General features: G+C 51.3%; 2 protein-coding genes and 1 pseudogene across 5 annotated transcripts; 2 read left to right on the plus strand and 1 right to left on the minus strand.

Annotated features, from left to right (window-relative positions):
* Nucleotides 1-1,672: 1,672 nt before the first annotated feature.
* MAN2C1 (mannosidase alpha class 2C member 1) lies at nt 1,673-16,404 on the plus strand (the record flags this gene model as incomplete). The annotated part of the gene is given in 39 exon segments (XM_084865071.1): nt 1,673-1,874; nt 1,877-1,919; nt 1,921-1,944; nt 2,194-2,258; nt 2,261-2,318; nt 2,659-2,678; nt 2,681-2,757; nt 2,761-2,780; nt 7,627-7,749; nt 9,265-9,466; nt 10,948-11,069; nt 11,071-11,149; nt 11,309-11,419; nt 11,738-11,785; nt 11,787-11,819; nt 11,942-12,003; nt 12,005-12,050; nt 12,264-12,537; nt 12,540-12,599; nt 12,973-13,028; nt 13,420-13,444; nt 13,447-13,551; nt 13,656-13,679; nt 13,682-13,735; nt 13,830-13,877; nt 13,880-13,948; nt 13,951-13,983; nt 14,141-14,196; nt 14,200-14,229; nt 14,628-14,737; nt 14,739-14,792; nt 14,860-14,913; nt 14,915-14,958; nt 14,961-15,013; nt 15,126-15,172; nt 15,174-15,267; nt 15,616-16,083; nt 16,154-16,185; nt 16,187-16,404. Coding segments are annotated over 39 exon segments (3,300 nt in total), but the record flags the coding sequence as incomplete, so codon positions are not given.
* Nucleotides 16,405-16,522: 118 nt separating this feature from the next.
* NEIL1 (nei like DNA glycosylase 1) lies at nt 16,523-24,521 on the minus strand. 3 transcript variants are annotated; one of them, XM_084906130.1, is made up of 11 exons: nt 24,475-24,521; nt 23,726-23,818; nt 22,667-23,117; nt 20,059-20,178; nt 19,901-19,964; nt 19,526-19,625; nt 18,456-18,583; nt 18,060-18,087; nt 17,833-17,894; nt 17,508-17,670; nt 16,523-17,329 (listed from the first exon to the last, which is right to left on the minus strand). In XM_084906130.1, exons 3-11 carry the CDS (start codon nt 23,098-23,100, stop codon nt 17,313-17,315), a joined length of 1,116 nt encoding a protein of 371 aa, XP_084762256.1. In that variant the 5' UTR covers nt 23,101-23,117; nt 23,726-23,818; nt 24,475-24,521; the 3' UTR covers nt 16,523-17,312. The 3 variants fall into 3 exon arrangements, with proteins under 3 accessions (XP_084762256.1, XP_084762254.1, XP_084762255.1); XM_084906128.1 differs by lacking the exons at nt 16,523-17,329; nt 19,526-19,625; nt 24,475-24,521 and having other exon boundaries at nt 17,342-17,670; nt 23,726-23,948; XM_084906129.1 differs by lacking the exons at nt 16,523-17,329; nt 19,526-19,625; nt 23,726-23,818; nt 24,475-24,521 and adding an exon at nt 23,698-23,725 and having other exon boundaries at nt 17,342-17,670.
* On the plus strand, nt 18,590-19,389 carry LOC311633713 (large ribosomal subunit protein uL14-like; annotated as a pseudogene). Its single transcript has one exon. The product of its transcript is annotated as a large ribosomal subunit protein uL14-like (transcript).
* Nucleotides 24,522-25,843: the final 1,322 nt, after the last annotated feature.

The following is a 25,843-nucleotide window of genomic DNA, read 5'->3' on the forward strand; positions in this document are numbered from 1 at the left end:
GAGGAGATTGTAGGATGAAGCTGAGGCATTATCTGACTTGGAAATGGAATAATAAGTACTGATTGGGGATGGGAAATCTTCAGGTTTTCCCAGCAATTAACTCACCTATCCCCCTCTGCTCACTCAAAAAAGATCATGTTGATTGGAATTATGGGAGAAATAGACGGGGCCCAGCTGTTGTTGTCCCTGCACAGGATTATGTCCAGAGCACTTGCTTGCAGGTTGGGAATAAGGTTTCAGAGCCAGTTCAGGAGTAAACCTTCAACCTACCAGTGTAACCAAAAAAGAAGGGAGTTTCACTACATGGTTCTCACAATCAGCATTTTTGTCCCTCCTGTCTAATGACAACAGAGCTACAAGCTCTAAACCCAGCCTGTATTATAGCTGGCAAGTTATCTTTATTTTAAACTAAACTAGAGGCCTGGGGTGGGGGGTGGGGTCTCAGCCCAGCCTGCATCCTCTTGCAGTCCAGGAGCCTTCAGGGGATGTCCACCTACTGGCTTAGGCCTGATCTCCTTCACCCCTGCCCCACCTCAGGGATCAGGGCTAAACTGGCAGTCAGACATCACTCTTGCAGCCTGGGGCTCTTGCAGTCCCGGACCCCTCTCTCCTTACCGCCCACCTGCAGCGAAGGTCAAGAGGGCTCCCGCCACCACACTCGCCAGCAGTGAGCCAGGCTTGGCTTCTGGCTGAGCAGTGCTCTCCCTGTAGGAGCGCACTGACCACCAGGGGGCAGCTCCCGCATTGAGCATCTGCCCCCTGGTGGTCAGTGCATGTCATAGCAACTGGTCATTATACCGTTCTGTGGATTTGCATATTGGCCTTTTATTATATAGGATTATGCTTGGTATTATGTACTCAGTCACCCTTCTATGTAGTTTGCATTTGAAATGTAAATTTGACTTGGTCAGTATTTCCATTAAAATATCAGGGCTAATGCTGTGTATATATTTTTCTTAATGCTATTATAGACAAGAACTCCCTTGGCCATCTTAGGAGAAAAAAAAAAAAAAGCTGCCAGTGGACTACTAGGGTAATGTGAAAATGAAATTAGGTGTCTGGCATTATGGCTTCTCTTAACTCTTCAGTCCTGTGTGGTGAAATACAGTATTTTATTAGGATCTTGAGTGCTATGACTAACATATTATCTCAAATCAAAACTTTTCCAGAGTTTCTGGTGATGACCAACAGCCATGTACATACAATAAAGTAATAGAGGAAGCTGAGGTTACTGGGATGCAAAGCCCTCAACACCATGTCCATACATGGCGGCCCTAGGGAGCCAGAGGCCAGGCTGGCACTGGAGGGCAGAGGGTTCCCACCTGTTGGTGCTGATGCCAAGTGATCTGTTGTGTCTAATGGTCCCCCTATCTATGTCCCAGAGTTTTTGGAGAATCTGTGTGTCAGACAACCTCCCCGGCCCCCCCCCCCCCTTTTTTTTTTTTTTTTAATATATTTCACTGACCCTCTACAGAAAGGGAGAGGGATAGAGACTCAGAAACATAGATGAGAGAGAAACACTGATTAGCCGCATCCTGCACATCCCACACTGGGGATGTGCCCGAAACCAAAGCACATGCCCCTGACCGGAATCGAACCCTGGACCCTCCAGTCTGCAGGCCGACGTTCCATCCACCGAGCCAAAGGCCAGACTAACCATTTTATTTCGTGATTTGCCAAGTGGCCCACCAGTCCAGAAGCTCTTTTTTCAGTGTCCCACTCAAAGTTCCGAGCTGCTGGGCTTTCCAGAGAGCCTGGATGTTGTAAAAAGCAGCCTGCAGCGGTCCACACGCAGGTTCCGCCGCGCAGAAGCACCGGAATTGTCCGAGAAGAGTGGGAGGGCGGCGTTGACGCAGCGCCAACCCTGAAGCACTGGGCACTAGGCTGGAGCGGGCGGAGAAATTCGTGTCACCACTCTACCCACAACTGTAACCTCTGGCAGGTGTGGCCCCTCTCAGGACACCAGCTGGCCTAGTTCACCGGCCTCTGCCTTCCTTTCTGTGGTTAAACCCAAGCTACAGCCACCGGGTCTGAGAGAAAGTGCCCGCCTCCTAAGGCCTGCGTGGCCGGGAGGAGGGAACGGGGAGGCTGTGCTGTGGGGCAGCCATCTCCAAGGTGGATCGAAGGACCCGCATTCCACCCGCCAGGTGGAAAGATGACTGAACGCATGCCCACTGACCCCTCTGTGCCCAGGCTCTTTGGGGACAGCTGCCCGGTGGCCACGCTCTCCAGTTACCTGACGCTGAGAGGTTTCCCTGCTAGGAGGCAATCCGGCAGGACTTCCGCCCTGTGCAGGTCGGGGACACCTTTGGACCCAAGTGGGTAACGCCCAGAGGCACGGCCCTGTCAGTGGGCGTCCCTCTGGGCTGGCTCACTTCGAAGGGCCACACCTCCACTGTCTGTCTCTGGTCCCTCAGACTTAATGCAAGAGTTCATTTTCCCCTTTCTCCCAGTCCCTGGACACCCCTTAGGAAAGGCACTCAAGGATGTATCACAGACCCTGGCTCTGCCTCTTTCCCTCTCCTTACTCCTTTCTTGTCCATCAAATCTGATTACCTTGTAATGCATAGAGAAAGCCTCAAGCCCCTACTGACCCTTAATCCAAGAAAGTACTATTTCAAAAGGACAAGAGCTCCCATCTAAGTGGCTCTCTTGCAGATGGTGGATCTGCTGGTTCCGGTGGAGCTGACCATCCTGGAGGCATGGGTGGGGCAAGAAGTTCACCTTCACTGGGAAAGTGATGGAGAGGGCCTGGTGTGACGTGATGGGGAACAGTTCAGGTAAGGAGCCTTGCCCTAGGGACTGCATAGCCACATTTCAGTTCTGGTCTCTGGAGAAGTTAAAGCTGGCTGAGTGGCTCTGCCTGAAGAGTGGCAGAGGATTTCAGGACTGGGGAGGTTGCTGCTTGGGCCTCTGTGCTTGATTAGGTCCTTTCATATACGGTAAATTAAGTGGACGGTGTTTGGGTCACAACATAATTAGTGCTAAACCAACCCTGCCACAGACTGCACATCTTTTTTTTTTTTTTTTTTTTTTTTTATATATATTTTTATTGATTTCAGAGAGAAAGGGAGAAGGATAGAGATAGAAATATCAATGATGAGAGAAAATCATTAATCAGTTGCCTCCTGGGAATCTAGCCCATAACCTGGACATGTGCTCTAACTGAGAATTGATGGTCAACCACTGAAACACACCGGCTGGGCTGACCACATCATTGTAGGCTGAATATGGTTACTAATCATGATAATAAGTAAAGCAGTTCCATTTATTAACCCTCTGCTAAGTGCCAGACTTGTGGCTTTGTAGACCACATCTCTTTAGCTCTTAAATACTTCTTTATTATATATAATATATACAACTAGAGGCACAAATTTCATGCATGGGGACAGGGGGTGCAGTGGGGAGGGTGTCTCTCAGCCCAGCCTAGACCCTCTTCAATCTGGGACCCCTCGAGGGATGGATGTCCCACAGGGATCAGGCCTAAACAGGCAGTCAGACATCCCTCTCACAATCCAGGACTGTTGGCTCCCAATTGCTCACCTGCCTGCCTAAATGCCCCTAACCACTTCTGCCTGCCAGCCTGATCACCCCCTAACCACTCCCCTGCCAGCCTGATCGATGCCTAACTGCTCCCTTAATGGCCCGATGGCCCCCTGCTGACCCGGTCTTCCACAACTGCCCGCCCCTGCTTCTGAGAAACACCAAAGGGTGTAAAGTTCCAGTATGGTGATAAAATTCTCTGTGTATTCTAAAACATTATGGCCCATATCCTGATGGCATGCAATATTTGCACCCATGGAAGCAAAAGCAAAAGAACTATTTATGGAACGAATATTTTCCATGAAATTTTAACTGTCAGAATCTTTGTTTGTCATTAATCTTTTTAAATATGCTGGGTATTCTGGAAAATGTATATCATTTGAACAGACTTTACCTTTGCTACAACATAGAGTAAATTTCCCATCGGATGGTTTTTTATCAGAGAAATTTAGTGATAGGCAAAATTCAAATCTAACAGTCATTCCACCACAACTAGGTTCAAGAATTGCATCCTCATGTACTCCATTTTCGCTGAGAAGGCAGTTCCTACCAGTATTGGTAGTACTTGTTATTGTGGTTTTTTTTTTATTTAATTTAATAAGCCTTTATTTATATTATTACAATTATTGCTCTTTTTTCCCCCATAGCTGCCCTCCAGCTGGTTCCCAACCCACCCTCTCCCCTTACCCCTAGACTCCACTGTCCTCATCCATACGTGTATGATTTTTGTCCAGTCTCTTCCTGCACCCCCAATACCCCTTTCCCCCCGAGAATTGTGAGTCCACTCTCTTTCTATGCCCCTGATTCTATTACATTCACCAGTTTATTCTGTTCATCAGATTTTTTTATTCACTTGATTTTTAGATTCACTTGTTGATATGTATCTGTTGTTCATAATTTTTATCTTTACCTTTTTTTTTTCTTCCTCTTTTTACAGAATACCTTTCAGCATTTCATATAATATTGGTTTGGTGGTGGTGAACTCCTTTAGCTTTTTCTTATCTGTGAAGCTCTTTATCTGACCTTCAATTCTGAATGATAGCTTTACTGGGTAGAATAATCTTGGTTGTAGATTCTTGCTATTCATCACTTTGAATACCTCCGATCTGGCCTGCATGGTTTCAGTTGAGAAATCAGCTGACAGTCGTATGGGTATTTCCTTGTAGGTAACTGTTTTTCTCTTGCTGCTTTTTTTTTTTTTTTTAATTTTATTGATTTATTAAAGAGAGGAAGGGAGAGGGATAGAGAGTTAGAAACATCAATGAGAGAGAATCATCAGTTAGCTGCCTCTTGCACACCCCCTATTGGGGATGTGCCCGCAACCAAGGTACATGCCCTTAACCGGAATCGAACCTGGAACCTTTCAGTACGCAGGCCGATGCTCTATCCACTGAGCCAAACCGGTTTCAGGTCTCTTGCTGCTTTTAATATTCTCTCTTTGTCTTTTGCTCTTGGCACTTTAATTATAATGTGTCTTGGTGTGGTCCTCTTTAGATTCCTTTTATTTGGGGTCTGTGCACTTCCTGGACTTTTAAGTCTATTTCTTACACCAGGTAGGGAAAGTTTTTGGTCATTATTTCTTCAAATAGGTTTTCAGTATCTTGCTCTCTCTCTTCTTCTGGCACCCCCATAATTCTGATGTTGGTACGCTTGAAGTTGTCCCAGAGGCTCCTTACACGTATTTTTGGATTCTTTTTGCTTTTCCAGTTGAGTAAATTTTGCTTCTTTGTATTCCAAATCTTTGACTTGATTCTTGTGGTCCTCTAGTCTGCTGATAGATCTCTGTATAACATTTTTTATTTTACTTTATAGTTGGTCCTTTTTTGTATCCTTGAGGGTCTGGCTAAATTTATCGGCCTTTTCTAGGAAATTCTGAAAAACCTTATAACCATGGTTTTGAACTCTACATCCAGTTGTTTACTTTCCCCCATTTCTTTTATTTGTGATCTTTTTCTTTGTTTCCACATTTTGGCTGCTTCCTTGAGTTGATAGAGTGGCTTTGTGTGCTAGGTGTCCTATAGGGCCCAATGGCTCAGCCTCCCCCAGATACTTGAGGTGGACACTCTTGGTGCACCCCTTTGTGGGCTGTGTGCTCAGTCTTGTTGTGGTTAAGCCTTGACTGTTGTTAGTATCACTGGGAGGAATTGACCTCCAGGTCAGTTGGCTGTGAGGATCAGCTGTGTCTATGCTGGGAGAACTTCTGTGCTGGAGACACCCTTGTGAGACAAGACTTGCAAAATTGCAAAAGCCTCTGTACTCAGCTTGGATGGGGTGGAGTCTCAGGGTGGAGCAGACAGCATTGGTTTTCTGTCAGCCCTGTCCGATTAGGCCCCTGTGTCTCAGTGTCTCGTGGTAACCGCTGCAAGCACCTCTGAGAGAAAGCCTCCCTTGAGTTTTTCCCGCTGCCAGACAGTCCAGTTTCTCCCCGAATGAGTCTGGGTTCCCAGAGTCTCGCCCAGAACTGAAGTTCAATGCAGTCGGGTAGTCGGGAGCTTTTGTCTTCTTCCCAATTGAGAAAGACAGCTGCACACTCAGTTGCCACTTCTCTCCATGCACGAGTCTCTGTGCCTCTGCCTCCTGCAGCTCCTCTGAGTCTCAGTGTACTTTTCTCTTTCCTTCTAGTTGTAGAATTTCCACTCAGCCAGGCTTCCTGTGGTTCTGGATGATGTCTGTTTTGTCTTTTAGTTGTAGTTTTGAAATTGTTGTGCGAGGCAGTAGTTCAGGTGTTTACCTATGCCAGCATCTTGGTTTCTGGTAGTACTTGTTGATGACTGTTCTTTAGACATATTTTGTTGTTGCCACTGCCTTTTTTCAACTTCAAAGGCACATTGGTCTTTAGACATTTTCTGTAGATGACGCCGGCTTTTTTTGGCTTCAGAGCTACGTTTTGCCAATAGTAGCTTTTCAGATACATTCTGTCACAGGTGCCGCCTTCTTTCAACATCTAGACACATGTTGGTCTTTAGACATTTTCTGTCAATAACATAGGCTTCTTTTTTGGCTACAGAGCTACATTGTATCAATAGTTGCTCTTTAGACATAGTCAGTCCCACCTCCCTTCTGTCATGGTCTGAGATGCAGGTGATGAGAGAGTCCTGGCTGTCAGGCCACTGAGAGCTATCTGACCAACAGCTGATTCTGGCTGATTCTGTGGGGGTGGGACTTCCTCCTCCCTGCTGTCAGAGTCTCTGCAATAGTGATGATGAAGCAAACTTTCTGTCCGGCAGCTCCAGGCCCGGCCTGCTCAGAGACCCTTCACGGCTAGGCTGGAACACTTGTCTTGTTGCCGGGGCTATGAAGCAAGTATTCTGCCAGGCCGCTCATTCTACCTGCTCTCAGTGGCTGCCTCTCCCCCCAGCCCACCCAGGACTGGGGGCCTCGGGCAGGGCTAAGAGGACTGGGTGCCTCCATCTCGTGGCTATGGGCACCACCATCTTTGTGATGAGTGACAGTCAATTTGCATATTCCCTCTTTATTAAATAGAATGAGGGGAAACTTTCAAATATTTCCCCTCTACCCAATCCAAATTCCCCAGATATATCCACTATTAAGTGTCTTGCTTATGCATCTAACGGTATCTTTATCATCCTATGTGGTTGGTCTTTGTAACTGTTTGTAGATTAAGGTGAGATACATAGAGGTTAGTTCACTTGTTCAGTTTGCACATCTTCTATTCCAATTGGACTTTCAGTCTCAGGTAGGACTCTTACCTGTATGGCAAAGCCCTCTCTCCCTCCCTCTATTGGCTCAGCACATGTCTCCTGAGTGCCCTCTCTGGGCCAGGCCCTATGCTATGCAATGAGGACATAGCAGGAAATGAGACAAACCTGTTTGTGATTTTATAGAATTTCCCTTCTGATACTTATTCAAGGGTACAGAGGACACTGGGAGCCATACCCAGGTTTTTTGATGCCTGCCCAAGACCCATCTCATAACACCAGGGTGGTCATGGCGCTGGCTGCCATGAAGGATGGGGCACTTGCTACCAAGGGTCCTTGATTTATCAGTCTTGGCCTTGCCTTGGAAAAGAAGCCAACGCTGGAGACAGAGTGGAGGATCTTAAGTTTTCTTAGCTTATGTTTAATATGAACTGTCCAAAAACTTCAGCCCTGTCTCCTTTACTGTACTCCCACCACGTTTGACCAAAGAAGGGGAGAAACTCAGTTATGTCCTGATTGAGAGGCTGGGAGAAGGAGACCCTTGGAGGTGAGTGAAGCCCTGCACTGGTTGACCAAGGTTGTGGAGGGGAGGACACATTAGTGGTAGCTGAAGCCCAGAATGGTCTTGGAAACATACCTACTCCCAACACAACCATTTTCAAATCTTCAGTGTTTGTTTTTTAAAGCAGGATTTTTCTTCTGGCTATAAAAATGTTTGCCGCCTTGTGGTAAATACAGAAAAGTACAAAGAAGTAAATACCTCCCATTATCCTACTCACCTAGAAATGACCATTATTTACACTGAGTGGCCAGATTATTATGATCTCTGAACGCATAATAATCTGGCCACTCAGTGTATATATATTAGAGGCCCAGTGCATAAATTCATGCTTGGGTGGGTCTGGCCATCCTGGCCAAGGGAAGGGGACATGGGAGGTTGGCCAGCCTGCTTGCTGGTTGAACTCCTGGTCAAGGGGACAATTTGCATAATAGCCTTTTATTATATAGGATATATATATATATATATATATATATATATATATATATATATATATGGCTAATATGCAAATTATGCAGAGATCATAATAATCTGGCCACTCAGTGTATATCTCAGTGTTTATCTCAGGAATTCTTCCGGGTGTAGTTTTTACTAGTTTAGGTTATATGTCCTTGATATTTGTATTCTAAATTCTTTCATTCCATATTATAACATTAACATTTATTACACCATTAAAAATATTATTTTATGTTATAATATTTAATGAATACTGTGTGTCTGATTCTTCCAGACACTGGGACTATGACGATGAGTAATGTGGTCTTCTACAGGAAGAGGACACCTGCCTACTTATACAATTGCAAAACTGATGAGGACTCTGAGAGAAAACGCTTGGAGCTCAATGTGAGAACTCTGTTCCAGACTTAGGAGAGGGATGGGAGGAGGAATAGGGAGGGCTTCCCCAAACAAGTCATCTGTGGTCTCTGAAGACTGAGTAGAACAGTATCAGAGCCCAATATGATGCTTCAAAGAACAGCCTGCTCTGTATTAGCTGATGGGTCTTTGCTCAGAGAGAGGAAAGGACATGGAGAAACAATAACATAAATGATGAGAATCATCAATCGGCACACCTCCTACTGGGGATCAAGCCCCAAACCTCCGGGCTTGTGCCCTGACTGGAATCTACCTTGACCTCCTAGTTCCTGGGTCGATACTCAACCACTGAGCCACACCAGCTAGGCCAAACATGTTTTTAATGTACAAAGATGGTTCTGAGACGAAGGCAGTGCTATGTAAAACAGTTTTGGTAACAAAAGGCTAAACAGTAGCATCATACAATTCCAGAATGAGTTGCTTGTTCTCACTAACCATAATAGAGCTCTCATCACCATATGGGTTTAGGCTGGTGCTTCTGTGACCCTCTCTTATATGAACTTGACATACTCTGGGATCTTGGAGGTAAATGGGGAGGGGTCATCTGGATGCATCTGCCATCCTCCTTCCCTAAGCCCCCAGAGGTCTCTGCCAGTCCCTTGGCCTACTATTGCCTCCCCATATTTGTAGGCTGACCCTCTATGAAGAAGTCGCCTGCAATGGGTCCTTGGGGCCCGGGAAGGGCACCATGATTGCAGCCCCAGACCTGGAGAAGATGTTCCAGGTGAGCCGGGCTGAGCTGGCCTTGTTCCACCAGGATATCCACAAGCTCCTGGTGGATCTAGAACTGCTGCTGGGCATGGCCAAGGTACTTCACACCCCACCTTACCTGGTCACTCTCTAGAATTCCAGGTTAGTGGTTTCTTGGGTTAAATACTTGGGACTCTGGGAATGCAGAATAGGGAGAGTATTTTGCCTGCTCAAGGGTTGATAGGGTTTCTCTATGTAAAGGGGAAGAAGGAAACAGTTCTAAGCATGGGGAACAGCAGAGGCAAAGAGTTGGAGGAAGGAAAGCTCTGCTGAGAACCCTTGGGAGATTAGCTAGGGTCTAGTTCTAGAGACTCCACTTGCTTAAGACAGGGATTAAGAGACAGAACCCTGGAAACCAAGATGGCAGCATAGGTAAACACCTAAACTGCTGCCTCGCACAACAATACCAAAACTACAACTAAAAGACAAAACAGACACCATCCAGAACCACAGGAAAGCTGGCTAAGTGGAAATTCTACAACTAGAAGGAAAGAGGAAAGCACATTGAGACTCAGAGAAGCTGCAAAAGGCTGAGGTACAGAGACTCATATGCGGAGAGGACGGGTGGCTGAGTGTGCGGCTGGCTTTCTAAAGCAGGAGGGAGAAGGAAGCTCCTGACTGCACTGAACTCCAGTCCTGGGCAAGACACTGGGAAACCAGACTCATTCGGGAGGAATCTGTACTGTCAGGAAAGAGACTCAGGAGCTGCAGAAGTCAGAGGTCCGGAGGCGCATGTGCACAGAGAGGACTGACTGCTGAGTGCACGGGTGGCTGAGTGCGCGGCTGTGGAGGAAGACAAAAGCTCCCGACTGCATTGAACTTCAGTTCCGGGTGAGACTCTGGGAACCCAGACTCATTCGGGGAGAAACTGGACTGTCTGGCAGCAGGAAAATCTCAAGGGCAGCTTTCTCTCAGAGGTGCTTGCAGCGGTTACCACGAGACACTGAGACACAGGGGCCTAATAGGACAGGGCTGAGATGAGGCTGGAGATCTACCCTATTTCCCCGAAAATAAGACAGTGTCTTATATTAATTTTTGCTCCCAAAGATGCGCTAGGTCTTATTTTCAGGGGATGTCTTATTTTTCCATGAAGAAGAATACGGTACACATTTATTGTTAAATGAAAATAAAGGAAATTTATTACCTGTATACGGTACCGTAGTACGGTAGTTGTCAACACAAACCAGACAAACTGAATCCTACAGTATCAAGAATTTACTCATTTATTCAATGACAATCATGTCATCATCTTCTGGAACATCATCATAACAATCCAATTCTTGAATTTCCTGGTGAATTTCTTGTGACTCCATTTCTTTCAGAATCAGTGGACCAAATCTCTCATGTTTAGCAATAGCACCGTCTTTAAATGAGTACTTCTTGTCAAGGTAGCCTGCTCGCAGTGCATTTGCAATGCAACTGTCAGTGATTTTTCTCCCATGAATTCTTCACCCAAGTCACAACTTCTTGCAGTTTAGGTTTCACAAAGTTTCTGAGACAGAGCCTAGGGGGTCCTTCTTTTCGGGGGGATGCCTTATATTTCACTCAGAAGGAAACCTGTAAGTAGGTCTTATTTTTGGAGGATGTTTTATTTTCGGGGAAACACGGTATGTGGAACTGAGGACCTCTCCCTCCATCCTCTGTCGCCCTCTCCATCTAGCCTGGCTTTGGGCCTTCAAAAAGACTGCAAAAATGTGCCTGGAGCTGGGTAACAGCTGTGCAGCTTATGGAACAGAACCCTAAGTTCATCTTTGCCTGCTCCCAGGTCAGAGAGACAGTAATGTGGAGACACCAGAAACCCAGTAGGTCTAACAGGGGTTCTGAGGGCCTCCCCAGTCTCAGCTGCCCACGGCTCCCCAGATGCTTGGCCCTTGGTAGAGTTCTTGTTACTCCTGGCACAACTCCTGCCACATCTGCCTCATAGGCACAGCAGCTTGAGTGGGTAAAGGACCACTACCCTGCCCTGTATGCCTGGCTCCAGGAGTTTGCCTGCCATTGGCAGTTTGTGCCCTTGAGAGGCACCTGGGTGGAGATGGTAAGTGCAGTCTGCATACCCTCAGCCTACGGCTTTCTGCAGGCCCTTCACAACCTTTCTGTTGCAGCACTATTAGTTCTTGCAATTCCAAGCCCTGGGACTCCAAGGGGGAGAAGGTCTCAAGCACTGTGACGGGCTATCTGCATAACCCAGCACAGAAGCTCCCTTCGGCAGATCAATGGCTGAATCTGAAGCCAGGAGATAGACACTTCCTGGGTCAGAGCCATGGCTTCTCCAAAGGGGTGGTGTCGACCTGAGTACCTGCCTGTTCCTCATCCGGTGCTGACCCTGGCTGACTCCCTCTTCTCTCACTGCCAGGATGGGAATCTTCCCAATGGTGAGGCAGTTCCTGCAGGGCTAGAACTGCTTCCTGCAGGAGTTTGGGAAGATGTGCTCAGAGGTAGGCTGAAAACTGCTATGCCTTCAGGCAGATGGGGCTTAACCTGGAGAAATGAGGGACTGCAGCTTGGGCTGCTCTGCCAAAAGCCTTGGTTCCTGTGCTTCAGAGCCCTTTTCCTGCACTTCTGGCTACCAAACACATTTGGCTCCTCAGCACAACTTCCCCAGATCATGCACAGATGTGGCATTCCTGGTCCAAAAACTGAGCTGGAACTTGGTGAACTTCTTTCCGGTGAGCAGACCTAGTGGGTCACGTTAGAGTGGGCCTAGGTCCCACCTGGCCCGTTCATCTCTTCCCAGGCTTATTCAGGAGCCATGGACAAATCACCCAACCCCAGCCAGATAGAGTGTGCCTGCTCCAGGGTCACACAAGGGGCAGGGCAGGACTGGAAGGCTCAACTCTGCCTCGGCCTTGGTGCTAGCCCCTCTCTCTGCCTGCCCGCAGCACCATACCTTTTTCTGGGAAGGGCTGGATGGCTGCCGTGTGCTGGCCCACTTCCCACCTCATATGGGATGGGGGCAGTGTAGAGGAGGTGAGAGGGTATTGAGAGACCAAGGTGGGGCAGGGAGGCAGGCTGGAGAGGTCTGGGTGTCCTGTCCTAAACTGAACCATGCTGATCTGCCCCTGTCTCTCCAGGTACTAAAGACAGTGGCCAAAAAATGGGAGAAAGGACGGACCAACCACAGTGCCTTCCTCTTCGGCTTTGGGGATGGAGGTGGTGACCCCCTCAGATTATGGTGGACCACTTAAAGTGGCTATACAATACAGATGGCTGCCCAGGTAAGGCCTGGCCCACTGATAGCCCTCGCTGAGCTGCTAACTTAGCCCTTACTTTGAGCCCTTCTTTCTGCTCAACCATTTGGCCCAATCCCTCCACTGGGTCTGTCCTGCTCCAATCCTGGTGCATGGGCTCCTCCCAACTTCTACCTTGGGAGTGAGGTGGGAGAAAAGCTGAGGGTGGGAAGGGGCTTAAACTCATCAGAGAGAGAACTCTCCTGGGGTTTTCAGAGCTGGCTTTGTAAACTGGGAACATTCTGGGGGTGCTTCTTTCTTTGGGGGCTGGATCTCTTGTCTGCTCTGGTGTGGATCAAGGGTGAGCCATGTGGCCCCCAAAGACTGGGAGACCCAGGCTCACATTCTCTTCAGGATGCAGTTGTCTTCTGTGGGCAGCTGCGCTCGGTGCTGGGGAGTGACTCCAAGCAGCTGCATGTGCGTCCGAGAGCTCTTCTTGGAGCTGCATACTGGCACCTGCACTGCCCACCCGCCCAGGTCAGGAGCTAGTCACTCAGCTGAGCGGGGAAAGTGTGCCCTTGCTCTGTAGAGGGTCAGTAAAGGAAGCAGGACAGACCCTCCCCCAACCCCACCCCAGATCTGGGGGAGGAAGCTTGTTCTTTAAGGAGGAGCTGAGAGAAGAGCAAAACCTGGGTGGGTCAGGACCTAGAAGAGACTTGCACTGAGGGAGGGAGGTGTTTGGGACATGTCACCCACAAGAGGCTTTATCCAGGGGGCCCTGGGGAGCCATCAGGGGTTCTGAACCAGGGGGCGCGTTGGGATATTTAAGCAGACTTTAGACTCACCCTCCTCGCTGGCTGGGGCTCAGATCAAGAATGGGAATCAGGAGTGTGAGCGCATGACATGGAGCTGCTCAGTCTGGCTCTAGTCTGCAGTGTCCAATTTCTATCCCTGGCAGCACAGCTGCAGGACCTCTGGAAGTCAGCCTGGTTTGCCCCCTGTCACATACCTGACTTCACCCGAGAAACCTCTGGCTGCCCCTCCCAGCCTTCATTCTTCCCATCTTCCTGGCCTTCCCCATCCCTGCCCTTGGCCCCTGCATAGTCCTGCTCTTGAACAAGTTCCATGATGATCTGGAAACTGCATTCAGCTGGTGGCAGAAGAAGCCATGTGCCACTACAAAGGTTAGGCTGAAAACATTCTCGCTGCTCTCTCCTATGGGACACTCAGGTCATCCCAGACCCATTGCCCACTCATGACCAACCAGTTTCTCCTTAGACATCTATTCCTATGGCAACACACTGCTCAGTGCTTTGGATGCAGCCTTGTGAGCTGGGAGCCAGGTGCCAAGGGCCTCCTCATTATAAATACCCTGCCTTGGAAGCACACTGCAGTGTTGGCCTGCCCAGGCCTGGCCGGACCCACAGCCTGGGTAGGAGCTGGGGAGAGGGGTCCAGACCGAGATTTGGGGACACTCCTGGGGACCTATGCCCTGAGGTGCCCCAGGCTGGAGAATAGCAGTAGCAGTATCCCCCATCCCAGCTCCTGAAAATCAGAGAGCTGCACTGATGCCCAGGCCTCATCCCTAGTCCTGGTGACAGTGTGCAGTATGGGTTATACTCCTGCTCCTGCCCCTACCTCACTGTAGACCCTGCAGCCTGTGTTTGTTGTGCAAGAGGTGAGTGCTGGCATGTCCAGTGGGGCAGGGCTGGGAAGGCACTTACCATGGGGGTGCTGAGCTCCCCAGGCTGGAGTAAGTGGTGAGGCGGGGCTGGTTGTGGAACCCCCTGCCAACTGTTTCAAGGCTCCCTTCTGCTAAGACTGATGGTTCTGTGATTCTGGACAACGGTGAGGCTGGACCGACCGGCTGCCTAACATCCCTGGTGCAGGTGCCAGCCCCTCACTGCCCTCTCCCTGTCTGGCAGATGGATCCCAGACCCAGTCCCCTTGGCCACAGCACTGCCTCAACAGCCCACCTGGGGCTCTGGCCTGGGACCCACTCATGGAGCAGGGCAGGCTGGGCTGGGGGTTCCCTGTTCCCTAACCGTACTCACCCTCCTCCCACCCCACCTTGAGCATCTAGAGAAACCAAGGTCATTTGTAAAGCTGCAGTTCCCATCTCCTTCCAGGGAGGCTGTTGCCAAGGGCACTGTGGGAAGCCAGTTTGTGCTGTTTGTTATGTCTCCTGTACTGGGATGTGTGGGACGTCATGGATTACCACCTGGGACATGATGGGGGTGAGTGTACAGGCCTATTGGGCCTCTCCATCAGCTGGCTTAGCTCAGCACCTCCTATACATATGCCCCAGGAAGCCAGTGCTGAGCCGGGCAGGGACCCTATCAGTGGGTGCTGAGGGCGGTGTGGGGCAGCACCTGGCTCCTACTGCAGATCAGTCCCCACAGTCAGCTCAGCAGGAAGTTGTCCTGGACATTGGTTGCTGCTATGTCCACTTCCACACCGAAATAGCAGGGGGCAGGGCAGGGGCTGCCTTTCTGAGGTGTGGCTGTAGAAGGAAGGGCTAGCCCCGGGCCTGTGTGTGTGTCGCCCTCTCCTCGCCCTTTTCTCCCACTCCTGGTGCACTGGCATGAAGCCCACACATTTCTGAAGGTGGAGCTCCCTGCCTGTATGCAGACCCCAGGCCACCTCTGAGGGTCAGTTTGGGCAACTGCAGTGTCCCCCCCACTGTACCACCTCTGGGGACTGGGCTCAATGTGAGGTCTGACACGGGTGGGGTGAGGGGGTTTGCACTCTCCCTAGTTGGGGAGAGACTCTGTGTAGAATGGGTTGAGGAAAAGCAGCAATATTTGCTGGTTCCTAACGTGTGTGCCAGGCATTGTGCTAAATGCTTTATGTTTAGTTTGATACTGTGACTGTTTGGTGGACATTTCACTGATGAGGAACTGAGGCATAGACAGTTTGGGTGGTGTCCAGGGCCTCCTATTGGACTCAATCCTGGGGTCCCAGAGCTCACCACTTCAGTGATGGGAGTAAAAGATGGGTCTGGGGTATGCTCTCCAGGTGTGGGCCCACAGCTGGATGCACCTGTGGTACTCAGTGACTGCAGGTACCGAGCATCAGTTCCGGGCAGCCAGGCTCTGAGCCGGCATGGAGGTGTGGGTCTTCCCCGGGCCAGAACTCCAGCCGGCCCATTCCCTCTTCCCCACAGCTGTGGGCACCTAGGGCCCCTGATGCCACTGCTGACTTGGGGCACCACGAGTTCACATATGTGCCGATGCCGCCCAAGGGTGAGTGCTGCCTGCCCCTTTTCTGCTCTTCTGCAAACCTCGGTTTTTCCAACTGTCAGTGGGGGAAACAGCAGCTCCGAGCCCCTAACCCCTTTTGCACCACTGGTTCCTTTCCCACCCTTGCCCAGGCTCCTTCCAAGATGCTGCCTAATCCAAACAGCCTACAGCCTCAATTTCCTGCTGTTGACACTGCTGTCCAGGTCCGGCCCTGGGCACCCACAGCCGCCTGGAGTGCCTTCACTGTGTCTTCCCCCAGGCGGTGCTGGAGACTATCCAGAAGGCAAGGGGTGGGGTAGGGTAGGGCGGGTCCACTCTTGGCCCTGCCCACGCTCACTTCCCTCAGCAGGCTGAGGTCAGCCCCCAGGGCCTCACACAGGTGTTCAGGCTGTGAGGCCCGTGGCAGCCATGTGGACTGCTGGCTGCAAATGTCTGCCAGCTCAGGAGGGCCCCCTGGGCTGAGTGTGGGGAGAGAGGAGCCCTGCCCTCAGAGTCCTCGTGGCCCCTCATGTTCTGCAGCTGTGACCTCCTGGAGCTGGCCACCTACCCTTTAGGGACACTGGCCTGAAACTCACCTTTTCTCCCTTCCAAGTGCATTCTGGCTCAAGCTTCAACCTCCACTTAACTGAGTCTCTGAGGTGGGATTTTGTGTGTGTGTTGGGGGGGTGGAGGTGGAGGTGGGTGTAGGGGAAGCTTTGGGGACTGCTTTTCCAGCCCAAAGCAACAATAAATCTTTGGCTCAGGAACCCTGCCGGTAACTCCTGCTCTCTCTCTGGCCTTACGGCTCTGAGGAGAGAAGTCTTTCTTGGGCTTTTGCGGGCAGGGGCAAAATCTAAGGTGATCAGTGTGTGCAGCAGGTTGTAGCCCCCATGAGTGGGGATATGGATGGCCACAAGTTAAGAGCATGAGACAAGAAGTCCTCCTGTGTGTCAGCAGGTAGAGGGCCGATCTGGGGGGTTCCAGCTAGCCCCGTCAGGAGGGGAGTACTAACTGGTCTGGCCAGGCTGGGGAGCACCCCAGGCCCTGAGGAACCCCAGCCTGCAGAAGCTGTGGAGCCTGGGCTTCCTGAGAGGGGCCTCTGCACCCTCTGAGGGGCTGTCCCTGAGAGGCAGACTATCCTGTGAGAGCCAGGGCCTTGAGGACTGAGAGCCCAGTTTGCCTTGCTGAGGAGTTGGCCTCTTATTCTCAGTCAGGCAACAGGCCTAACTAACTTAGCCATCCCAAACCCTCTGCAGCCAGCTAGTTTACCAATTCATATTTTCTTAAATACAGCGTTTTTCACATGGGCTTAAAAAATGGGGATGGTGGGTACAATGAAAAGCATCATAGTTATGTGGAGAACAGCCACAAGGTCACAGGCATCTAGCCCCTTTAACCTAGTGCATGCTTCTAGAAAGCCACACAAGCCCCCAGATCCAGGGCAAGGCAGTGGGAAGGGGTAGGTGCAAGCAAGGAGATCCTCCTGCTAAGAGGCTGAGGTCTCCTCAGGCTCCAAAGATGGGACGTCAGTCTTTATCTTTTAAGGTCTGCAGCAGCCTGTGGGGAGAACAGGTGAGGTGGCAGTTCAGACCCCAGGTTGAAAATTGCCTGGACAGCCTTCCTCCCCCCATTTGTCCACAAGTAACCTCTGCCCGTACTGCCATCCTTTCCTTCCGAAAGCCCCGTTTGGTGGTGCCCCTTCCATCTCCAGAGGAAAGTGCTCAGGAAGACCCACCTGAGCTGGCCCTTCGCCCTCTCCTCTTCCCTTTCTCAGTGACTGGGGGGACTTTTGGGTCACGGAGGCTGGTCCTCTCAGGCTGCTGAGCTGTTGTTTGCTCAGGAAGGCCTCTCCATGCCCTTTTTGTCCCGGAAGGGGCCTTGCTTGGGGGAGGGTGGACCTGGATGAGGAGAGACAGGTTCCTGAGATGCTCAGAGAGCAGTTCAGAGGTTGGTTAGGACCCACCACGGCCCCCACAGAAGGCAGTTGTCCAAAAGCCTGGCTTGGGAGGTCGCCAGGCCAGGGGAGAGTTCAGGGAGGAGTTAGAGACGGGGAGCCATACCTCCACTCTGTCCTCAGGACCCCACTGTGCTCCGCTGGCTTTCTTCTTATGGGACTTGCCCCCTGAAGGACACTGATGCTGGGATACAAGGTCCTATGGCCTTTGGGCCCCATTTCCAGACTCCCACTTTGGGGTGACTCTTGGAGTGGGGACCAGAGACTGCTGCAACCCTTGCAGGCAACATGTCCTTTCTGCTTTCTTAGCTTATTATATTAGGAGTACCTTACCTTTTGGTGCCAGAGGTCCTGGATCCCCCTAAAATGGAACAGGGAATATTCAGGAATCAGCCTGGTTGGGACAGGGTTGTTCTCCCTTGGAGAAGCAGGACTCACACCTCTCTTTCCAGATTAGTGTAATCCTCTCCTAGGAAGCCTCACTGCCCACTCCCTGCCAGGTCAGAGCCAGCATCAAGGCTCCCCTGCCTTGGGCTGCTCTACTAGCTGGGACCCTGAGATTCAGAGGAGGGGAGGGGCTAACATAGGGAAGGCTTAGACCCTCAGGGACAGCCTGACACTTGGGGTTCTAGAGAAAGACCCTTATCACCTGCCTGGCTATGACCCCTCGGTCTCTCCACACCTGCCTCTTTGGGATCTCAGTTCACCTCTGAGCATTAGGACCCAAACCTGGAACCAGATGGTGCGGCCGTGCCGGTCCCGCAGGGAGCGCATGCCGGCGATGCCATAGCACTGCAGCCAGGCTCGAAAGGGTGCAAAGTCATCCTCCCCTCTCGTCTGCCCATAGCCCTTGCCGCCTGTGGACAGAGGAGCCAGGCAGAGTTTAGACGGCAGACTGAGGCTGGGAGGAGAGGGAGCCTGACGGACTAAGTCCGGGGCCAAGGCTCTCCCTTCTCCAGCTGTGAACTCTTCCCCACTCGGCCATGGCTTGCTCATCCTGGAGTGCGGTTAATAAACCTTGCCCTGTCTGGCTCTGGGTGATCCGTCTCCATCTGCTGCGTGGTGGCAGCTGGCCTCACCGGGAGCGGCGGCCATGGGCAGCTGAGGCGCTTGGCTCTCGTCCAGCCGGAGGGGGACATGGTGGGTCCTCCGGGAAAAATTCCGGATTTCCCTGGGTCTTCCAGCGGGAGCCGTGATCAACTGTGCCGACAACACAGGAGCCAAAAATCTGTGCATTATCTCTGTGAAGGGGATCAAGGGACGACTGAACAGGCTTCCTGCTGCCGGTGTGGGCGACATGGTGATGGCCACAGTAAAAAAAAGGCAAACCAGAGCTTCGAAAGAAGGTATATCCAGCGGAGGTAATTAGACAACGGGTCATACCGGAGAAAAGATGGCGTGTTTCTTTATTTTGAGGATAATGTGGGGGTCATAGTAAATAATAAAGGGGAAATGAAAGGTTCTGCCATCACAGGACCCCTTGCAAAGGAGTGTGCAGATTTGTGGCCCAGGATTGCGTCCAATGCAGGCAGCATTGCATGATTCTCAGGTGTATTTGTAAAGGAAAAACCCATTAAAAACTGGTGACATGAAAAAAAAATAATAATAAAATAGACCTTGCCCTGCCTGCCTCGTGGGCAGCCTGGAGGACAGACACAGGTGAGGAGGCCTCGTCCATTTAGCAGCAACTAGGTCTACAAACTTCCCTTCCCCAGGCAGGGAGCCAGGCCCAGAGAAGGGCAGCAACTGTCCCGGGCTATACAGTATTCCAACACAGAGGGACTGGTCCCGAGCCTCACCCAGCTGGACCACTTCCTTGGGCACTGAGTGGCACAGCTCCAGCAGATCTGGGTTCTGCAGTTTGGCCTTGATCTTCTGGCTCAAGGTCAACTTAGGGCTCTGGAAAAGGGGCAGGGCCACTCAGAAGGCAGCTGATCCATTGGGAGCAGACCTCCTCTGAGCTTGGCACGACTCAGAGATGGTTCATCCCCCTCCTCCCCAATACACACACTCACACACACACTCACACACACACACACACACACACACACACACTCACATTGTAGAGAAGGAAAAACTAACACCTGTTTGGGTTACACAAGACACCAGCCCCAGCCCATTCCCTGTCGGGCCTCACTGGTAGGTGAGTGTGCCTTCCTCCCCGGGCCCCGCACCAGCCTGTGCTGCTTCAGTGCCTCCAGAACAGTGCGGGCCTTCTCAAAGGGGGGCATCCTCAGCCTACGGTGGGGTAGAAAGAGGGAAGCATGCTAAGCAGTGGGGCATATGGGCACCCAGCTAGCCCAGCCCTCTTGTCCATGGCCTGCATGCTCACCTGTATAGAATCTCTGCCCGCAGATAGTTGCCAATGCCATTGAAGAATCTCTGGTCCAAGAGGGCCTCGCAGATGGGCCGGTCAAAGACCTTGTCTGCTAGGTTTCGTAACACATTCTCCCTGGAGGGACACAGCCTGGGCACATGATACCCATTCTCCCCTCCCCCCCGCCCCCTCCTTGCCATGGGATGAAGGATAGGAACTGGGATAACCTGCTCCTAGGTATAAGGGGAAGGAAATTGGGGGTCCCAGTTCCCCTTTTCAAGCCTCAGTGCTATTTTGGCAGGGTTAACCTCAGTTTCTCTATCTGTTAAATGAGAACAATATGTGATTTTAATTCATTACAAAAGCAACGAGTTCAAGGAGCCACATGAGTCTTACCTGTTGTGTGAATGCCACCAGAGTGCACCAGACTCCAGGCATTTTTTAAAGCAATGTGATCATAGGACTTCAGGTGTGCCTACAGTCTACAGCTCCCTAGCCAGGACTTCTGGATGTTTAGATCTGAAGAGTTAACACTGAAGGGTCAATTCTTCTCAAGACCTGAAGATTTTAATGAGGCTGGTACTATCTCACACAGCAAGTGCGTGGGAGTAAGGGTTCCAGCATCCCCTGTCCCACCTCCAAGGGTTATAGATCTCACCACCTTGAAGAAGAAATGTGTCTTGTTTATTTGTGGAAAAGGCTCATGACAAGACTAACTCAGTGATGGGCCTGAGAAGCATGTGAAATAGGGGACCAGAAGACAGTTCTGGGGTAAAGAAAAGAGTAGAAGCTTAGCCTGGATGACCAGCTCCCTGAAGGCTACCCAGCTATAGGACCAAGAAAACAACTGAGACGCTCATTCTGTGAGAAACCTCAGGGCCAGCTGACAGAGTTAGCCTGTGGATGATCCCCAGGAGAGGTGAGTGGAGGAACCCAGGACCACAGATGTTTCCCTGTGGGTGCACTTGGAGTCCTGCCTAGGAAGGCCAGGAGTCAGTTGGCTCCTGTGGCATCAGACATGCCCTGACCCACCTTAGTGGGCAGCTAAGTCTCCTAAGGGTCAAGTGAAGGTGGGCAGTCCCCAAGGAAGGGAGGATCTACCAAATGTACACCAGACCTTTGCCCCTGTGGTGCTGGTCAGTTTGAATGCTCTTCCTCTATAGCAGTGGTTCCCAACCTTTTTTTTTTTTTTTTTTTAGCCATGCCACACCTGAGCATCTCTAAATTCCTGGTACCTCCCCTGGGACATAATTCTTATTCACCTGGAGGAAGCCTAAAAGGCCACTAACTTGTTCTAAACAAGCTTCCACGTTTGGCATCCATGAAAAGAGAAAAATAAAAGAATGAAATGACAGTTGAAGTACTGAGAAAGAAATCACTAAGAAATGGTTTTAAAAATAATATGAAGTGGTATGAAAATAGCAAATGAAGTTTTAAAACAGAGAAATTAAATGCATGAATATGTCAATATATATTTATATGTTGTATATGAGGTCCCTAGAACCATAAGAAATGCCAAAGAGCCGAAACCAGTTTGGCTCAGTGGTAGAGCGTTGGTCTGCGGACTGAAAAGTCCCGGGTTTGATTCTGGTCAAGGACATGTACCTTGGTTGTGGGCACATCCCCGATAGGGGGTGTGCAAGAGGCAGCTGGTCGATGATTCTCTCTCATCCATGTTTCTAACTCTCTATCCCTCTCTCTTCCTCTCTGTAAAAAAATCAATATTTTTTTTTTTTTAAAAAAGAAAGAAATGCCAAAGATTCCCTGTTAATAACTCATTCTCAAGTTGCCCCCCTTAAAAATCAAGTTGCTTCCCTGTGGGTTGTGTGCCTCACATTGGGAATCACTGCTATGGAGCTTTGCATGGCTGGCTCTCAAGCAAGTCTCAGCTCAAATGTCACCGCCTAGAATGTGATCTTTGCTAATGTGCCCCCCTCCCCACTTCCTGGCCAGAAGTCATTCTCTCCCTCTTAGATTTGGATTTTTTTTTAAAGAAATTTGTCTATATGAATTAATCTAGTTTGTTTCCTTGTCTTCCCTGCCCTGCCTGAACTTCAGCCCTTGATCTCTGCTGTACCCCTCACACCTATTGCAAGGCCTGGCACAAAACAGACTCATACCCATTTGCCTCTTTAGAGGAAGAGAAGTTGGCTGACACTGCCATCTTAAGTGACCTGCAGCACATCCCAGGTAGGGGTATTACCCCTTCTCAGGCAGAAGACAGTCAGTGAGAGCATGGGACACAGACCAGTGGGCAGACAATGTGGGAGACCACAAAACCTGATTCAGAAACCATGTCATTAGGCAGTTCCCTCCCCACCACCTTGAAACCCTTACTTCCCGTTCAGCCTCCCTTCTTTGATATTAAAAACCTCTACCTTTCCAAGGGCCTCCTGAGGGCACCAAGAAGCAGGGTGGGGCACTGATCCAGCCTCAGCCTCACAGTAACTGTCTATGTCTTCAGGGCATGCCTATGTATTCACCTCACCCCTACCTCCTCCCATATCAGTTTTGGGTTTTCACATCATTAGCTCAGGGAGCTGTCCCCAGGGAAATACACTGTGTTGGTCTCCAGAGAAAGGGATGGAGGCTCAAGAGGGGCTGGGACCTGCCCCTCACCTACCTGAACTGTTCATACTCCAGCAAGACGCATGGCCCACGGCCCGGTTGCCACTCGCCGCTGAGGTCCCAGTGGCCAAAGCGGCGGATGTCCACGAAGCAGAGGGTGAGTTGGGGACCAGGAGGAGCCGTGTAAAAGCGCAGATGGGCATGGGGTGGTAGTGCATTGCTAGGTGCCAGCTGGAAGGATCCAGACATGCCGAAGTGGAAGATGAGGGACAGTGGCTCCTGTGGGGGCTGGGCCCCAGGCAGGGGGCTCAGTGTCAACCGAAGCTCCTTGCCTCGGGCTGAGGCTGAGATGTGGTAGGCACTGCTCTCAAAGGGCACCTCGGGGTTGCGGCTGATGGGTGACTTCTCCACACACCCACCGAACACCAGCCCTCTGCATGCCGTGTTCACAAACTGGCTAGCCAGATGCAGCTCAGGGCCCTCAGGCATTTTGTGGGGGAGGATGGCTGCAAGTTAGAACAGGGGAGCTTGTGAGGCAGGGTTCCCCACCCCCGATTTACAAAGGAGGGCTCTGCGAATCAGAGGGGATCGTGGACAGCTGGGTTTGGCAGAAAATTCCGGCCTGGCCACAGCCCTTGGCCCCAACTGGAAATGCTGGGAAAGCCCAGGGCACGGTAAGTTCCGGCTGGGAGAGATGGCTGCCTTTGTTAACCTCCCATGAACCCTCACTGCTTTTAGAATAAAATCCAGATCCTTCCTGGGCCCATGTTGTCATTTCATTTCTCCCCAGGCTCCCCCTCGCTCACTTGCTCCAAGCACATTGCTCTTTCCACCCCCACTCCTTTTCCCCTGCTGTCCCTTCATCTCGGGACACTTGGGCCACCCTCCCCGATCTCCCTTCCAAAATAGCCTCTTAACCCCACTCCCCACCAGACACGTTTTCTTTTCTTCGTGGCACTCCCAAATCTGAAATTGTCTGCCTCTACCTCCACTTTTTCTCCAGTGAAAGCTCAGTTTGTTCGCCCAACCGCTCAGAACCGACCTCATCTGTGGCCAAAGTCCCTGAGGGAATGAGCATGGCCGCACCTGGGAATTGGGAGCTGGGAAAACTCACGTTCAGAGAGGCTCAGCTGGCAGTGAGGGCGAGTCAGGACGGGAGGAGGGGGTGCAGGTGTCTCCACGTCTGTGCCTGGAAGGTCTCCCAGAGCTGCAGGCCAAAGGTCAGACTAAAACAGGACCCATCCTGCTCCGCATTTGGGCCCAGGGGAACCTACCCCGCCTCCTCTCCCCACCCTCGGCCACCTGGCTGATAAGGGGAGCTTGCCGCTTGCCCTCCCCACCCCCACCTAGACACAGATGTGGTCGGGCAGAGGAGGCCTTGAGTCAGGGCAGATTCCTGTCCCCTCCCACGCCTTCACGCAGTCTGGGGTCTGGTACCCGGGAGGGTTCGCGGTGCTGGAAAAGATGAAGGTGAAGGTCCAGATTCCTAATCCCGCTGAAGGAGGGCACTGTATGCCCGCTCCCCCATCCTCACCACTCACTCCCGTTGTCTGTCCTCGGTACACCCTGGCTCCCTTCCTCCCCAAAGCCGACAAATCCCTTCCTCTCTTCAGTCTGCGGTACACTCAGCCCCCCCACCCCCCCAAGCCGTCTCCCGCCGAGGTTACCTGCGCCCCGCGCCCCTCTCCGCCAACCTGCAGCCTTTAGCGGGTTGCAGTCGAGGGGCGGAGCCGTACTGGAGAGCACACCGAGACTGGTGGCTGCTCCAGCGCCCGCTGGGAAAGGCAGGGCCCAGGCCTTCAGGCTGGGGCTGAGCTCCCAGAGCTGGAGGTCGAGGTGTAGGAAAGGCTTTGGAGCAGTCACCTGGCTGGGAGGGTGGCGCCTGCCGGATCCCGGATCAGGTCTGAGGTCCTGCGTCGCAGCTGCCTATGGCTGGAGAAGTCACCAGGCTAGTGACAAGCCAGCACTCCCGGCCTGAAGCTGCATCCCTGGCCCAAAGCAGAGGCTCCTGCCAGATGTGCGCAGGGAGCACGCAGGTGCGCGATAGACGCAGGCCCTGGGGACCCAGTGACAAACTAAGTATCAACGCACAGTCACACATAACTTATAAACAGAATCATTACCGCCTGTGGGTAAGAAATGCAGCCAAGCAACAAAAAACAGGCAAGAAAGCAGAACCCACGACAGATGGTTCTGTGGGGGTAGGGCCTCTACAGTGACAGGCTGAGACCTCAGTAAAGAGGGGATGGCACATGCTAGGGCAATCGGAGCCACCAACATGGCTGTGGGCAAGAGCAGCAAGATGCTGCATGCACCACACTGACTACAGGAAGAGGTGCACCCTACAAAATGGTACTACCTTTATTGGCACCTTCAAGGTTCTCGACAAGCATATGGATTTGATCCAATATGATTGAGATGAATTCAGTAAGTCAAGCAGAAAGAGAAGTGAGTCCTCGTTCCGGAGCTGCTTCAAAGGGAGAACTTGGTCTCAATGACGGTAGAGAGACTTCCTCCCAAAGATACTGGCATTGCCCTAGTGCACTTGCTGGAGGTATTGGGGCCCGGGGATTAATAGGGCTGCTGGCAAAAGAATCCTAGCTGATGTTCCCATGCCCAGGTCCCTGCGGGACATGTCAGGCCAGTCCGTGGGGCCATCCCAACTGCCAGTATTGTATGGGGCCCTAACCCAGTACAGACCTGGATATGGGGTCCTTCCCCACCTATGGGATGAGGGACACTCCTCCAGGCATGAGGCTTCTCCCCGGCCCCCCTAAGGGGCCCCTCCTGGAATGCAGTCCCCTTTACTAGAGATGTGAGGACTTCTTTGACCCCTGGCCACAGAGTTTTGGAAGTAGCTTCTCAGAGGCATGGGCCCAGTTCCCCGGGGGCCATTATATATAAAAGACAACATGCCAGATGAAGGGATGGGCAGTGCAAAGGCCTGCAGGAAGGAAAGCAATTGGCTCATTGAAAGAAGGCCTGTGTGGCCGAAGTGTAACGGAGAGAGCTAGCAGGTGAGGACAGATACAGCAAGCTCAGGTCAGGTCAGGTCTCAGGAGGCCTCGGTAAGGAGTTTGGATTTCTTCCTAAGTGTGCCTGACCAATAGTCATGGTCTGCACCCTTCATACTAGGACGTCTGCCTCTTCTCTCCTCCATCTAGTAATTCATTTATTTTGGGAGAAGTATTTTAAAGTAAATTAGGCAAATTATGACATTTCATCCCTAATA

The sequence above is a fragment of the Pipistrellus hanaki genome (genome assembly GCF_964339955.1).
Source record: "Pipistrellus hanaki genome assembly, chromosome: 1".
NCBI classification, from domain to species: Eukaryota; Metazoa; Chordata; class Mammalia; order Chiroptera; family Vespertilionidae; genus Pipistrellus; species Pipistrellus hanaki.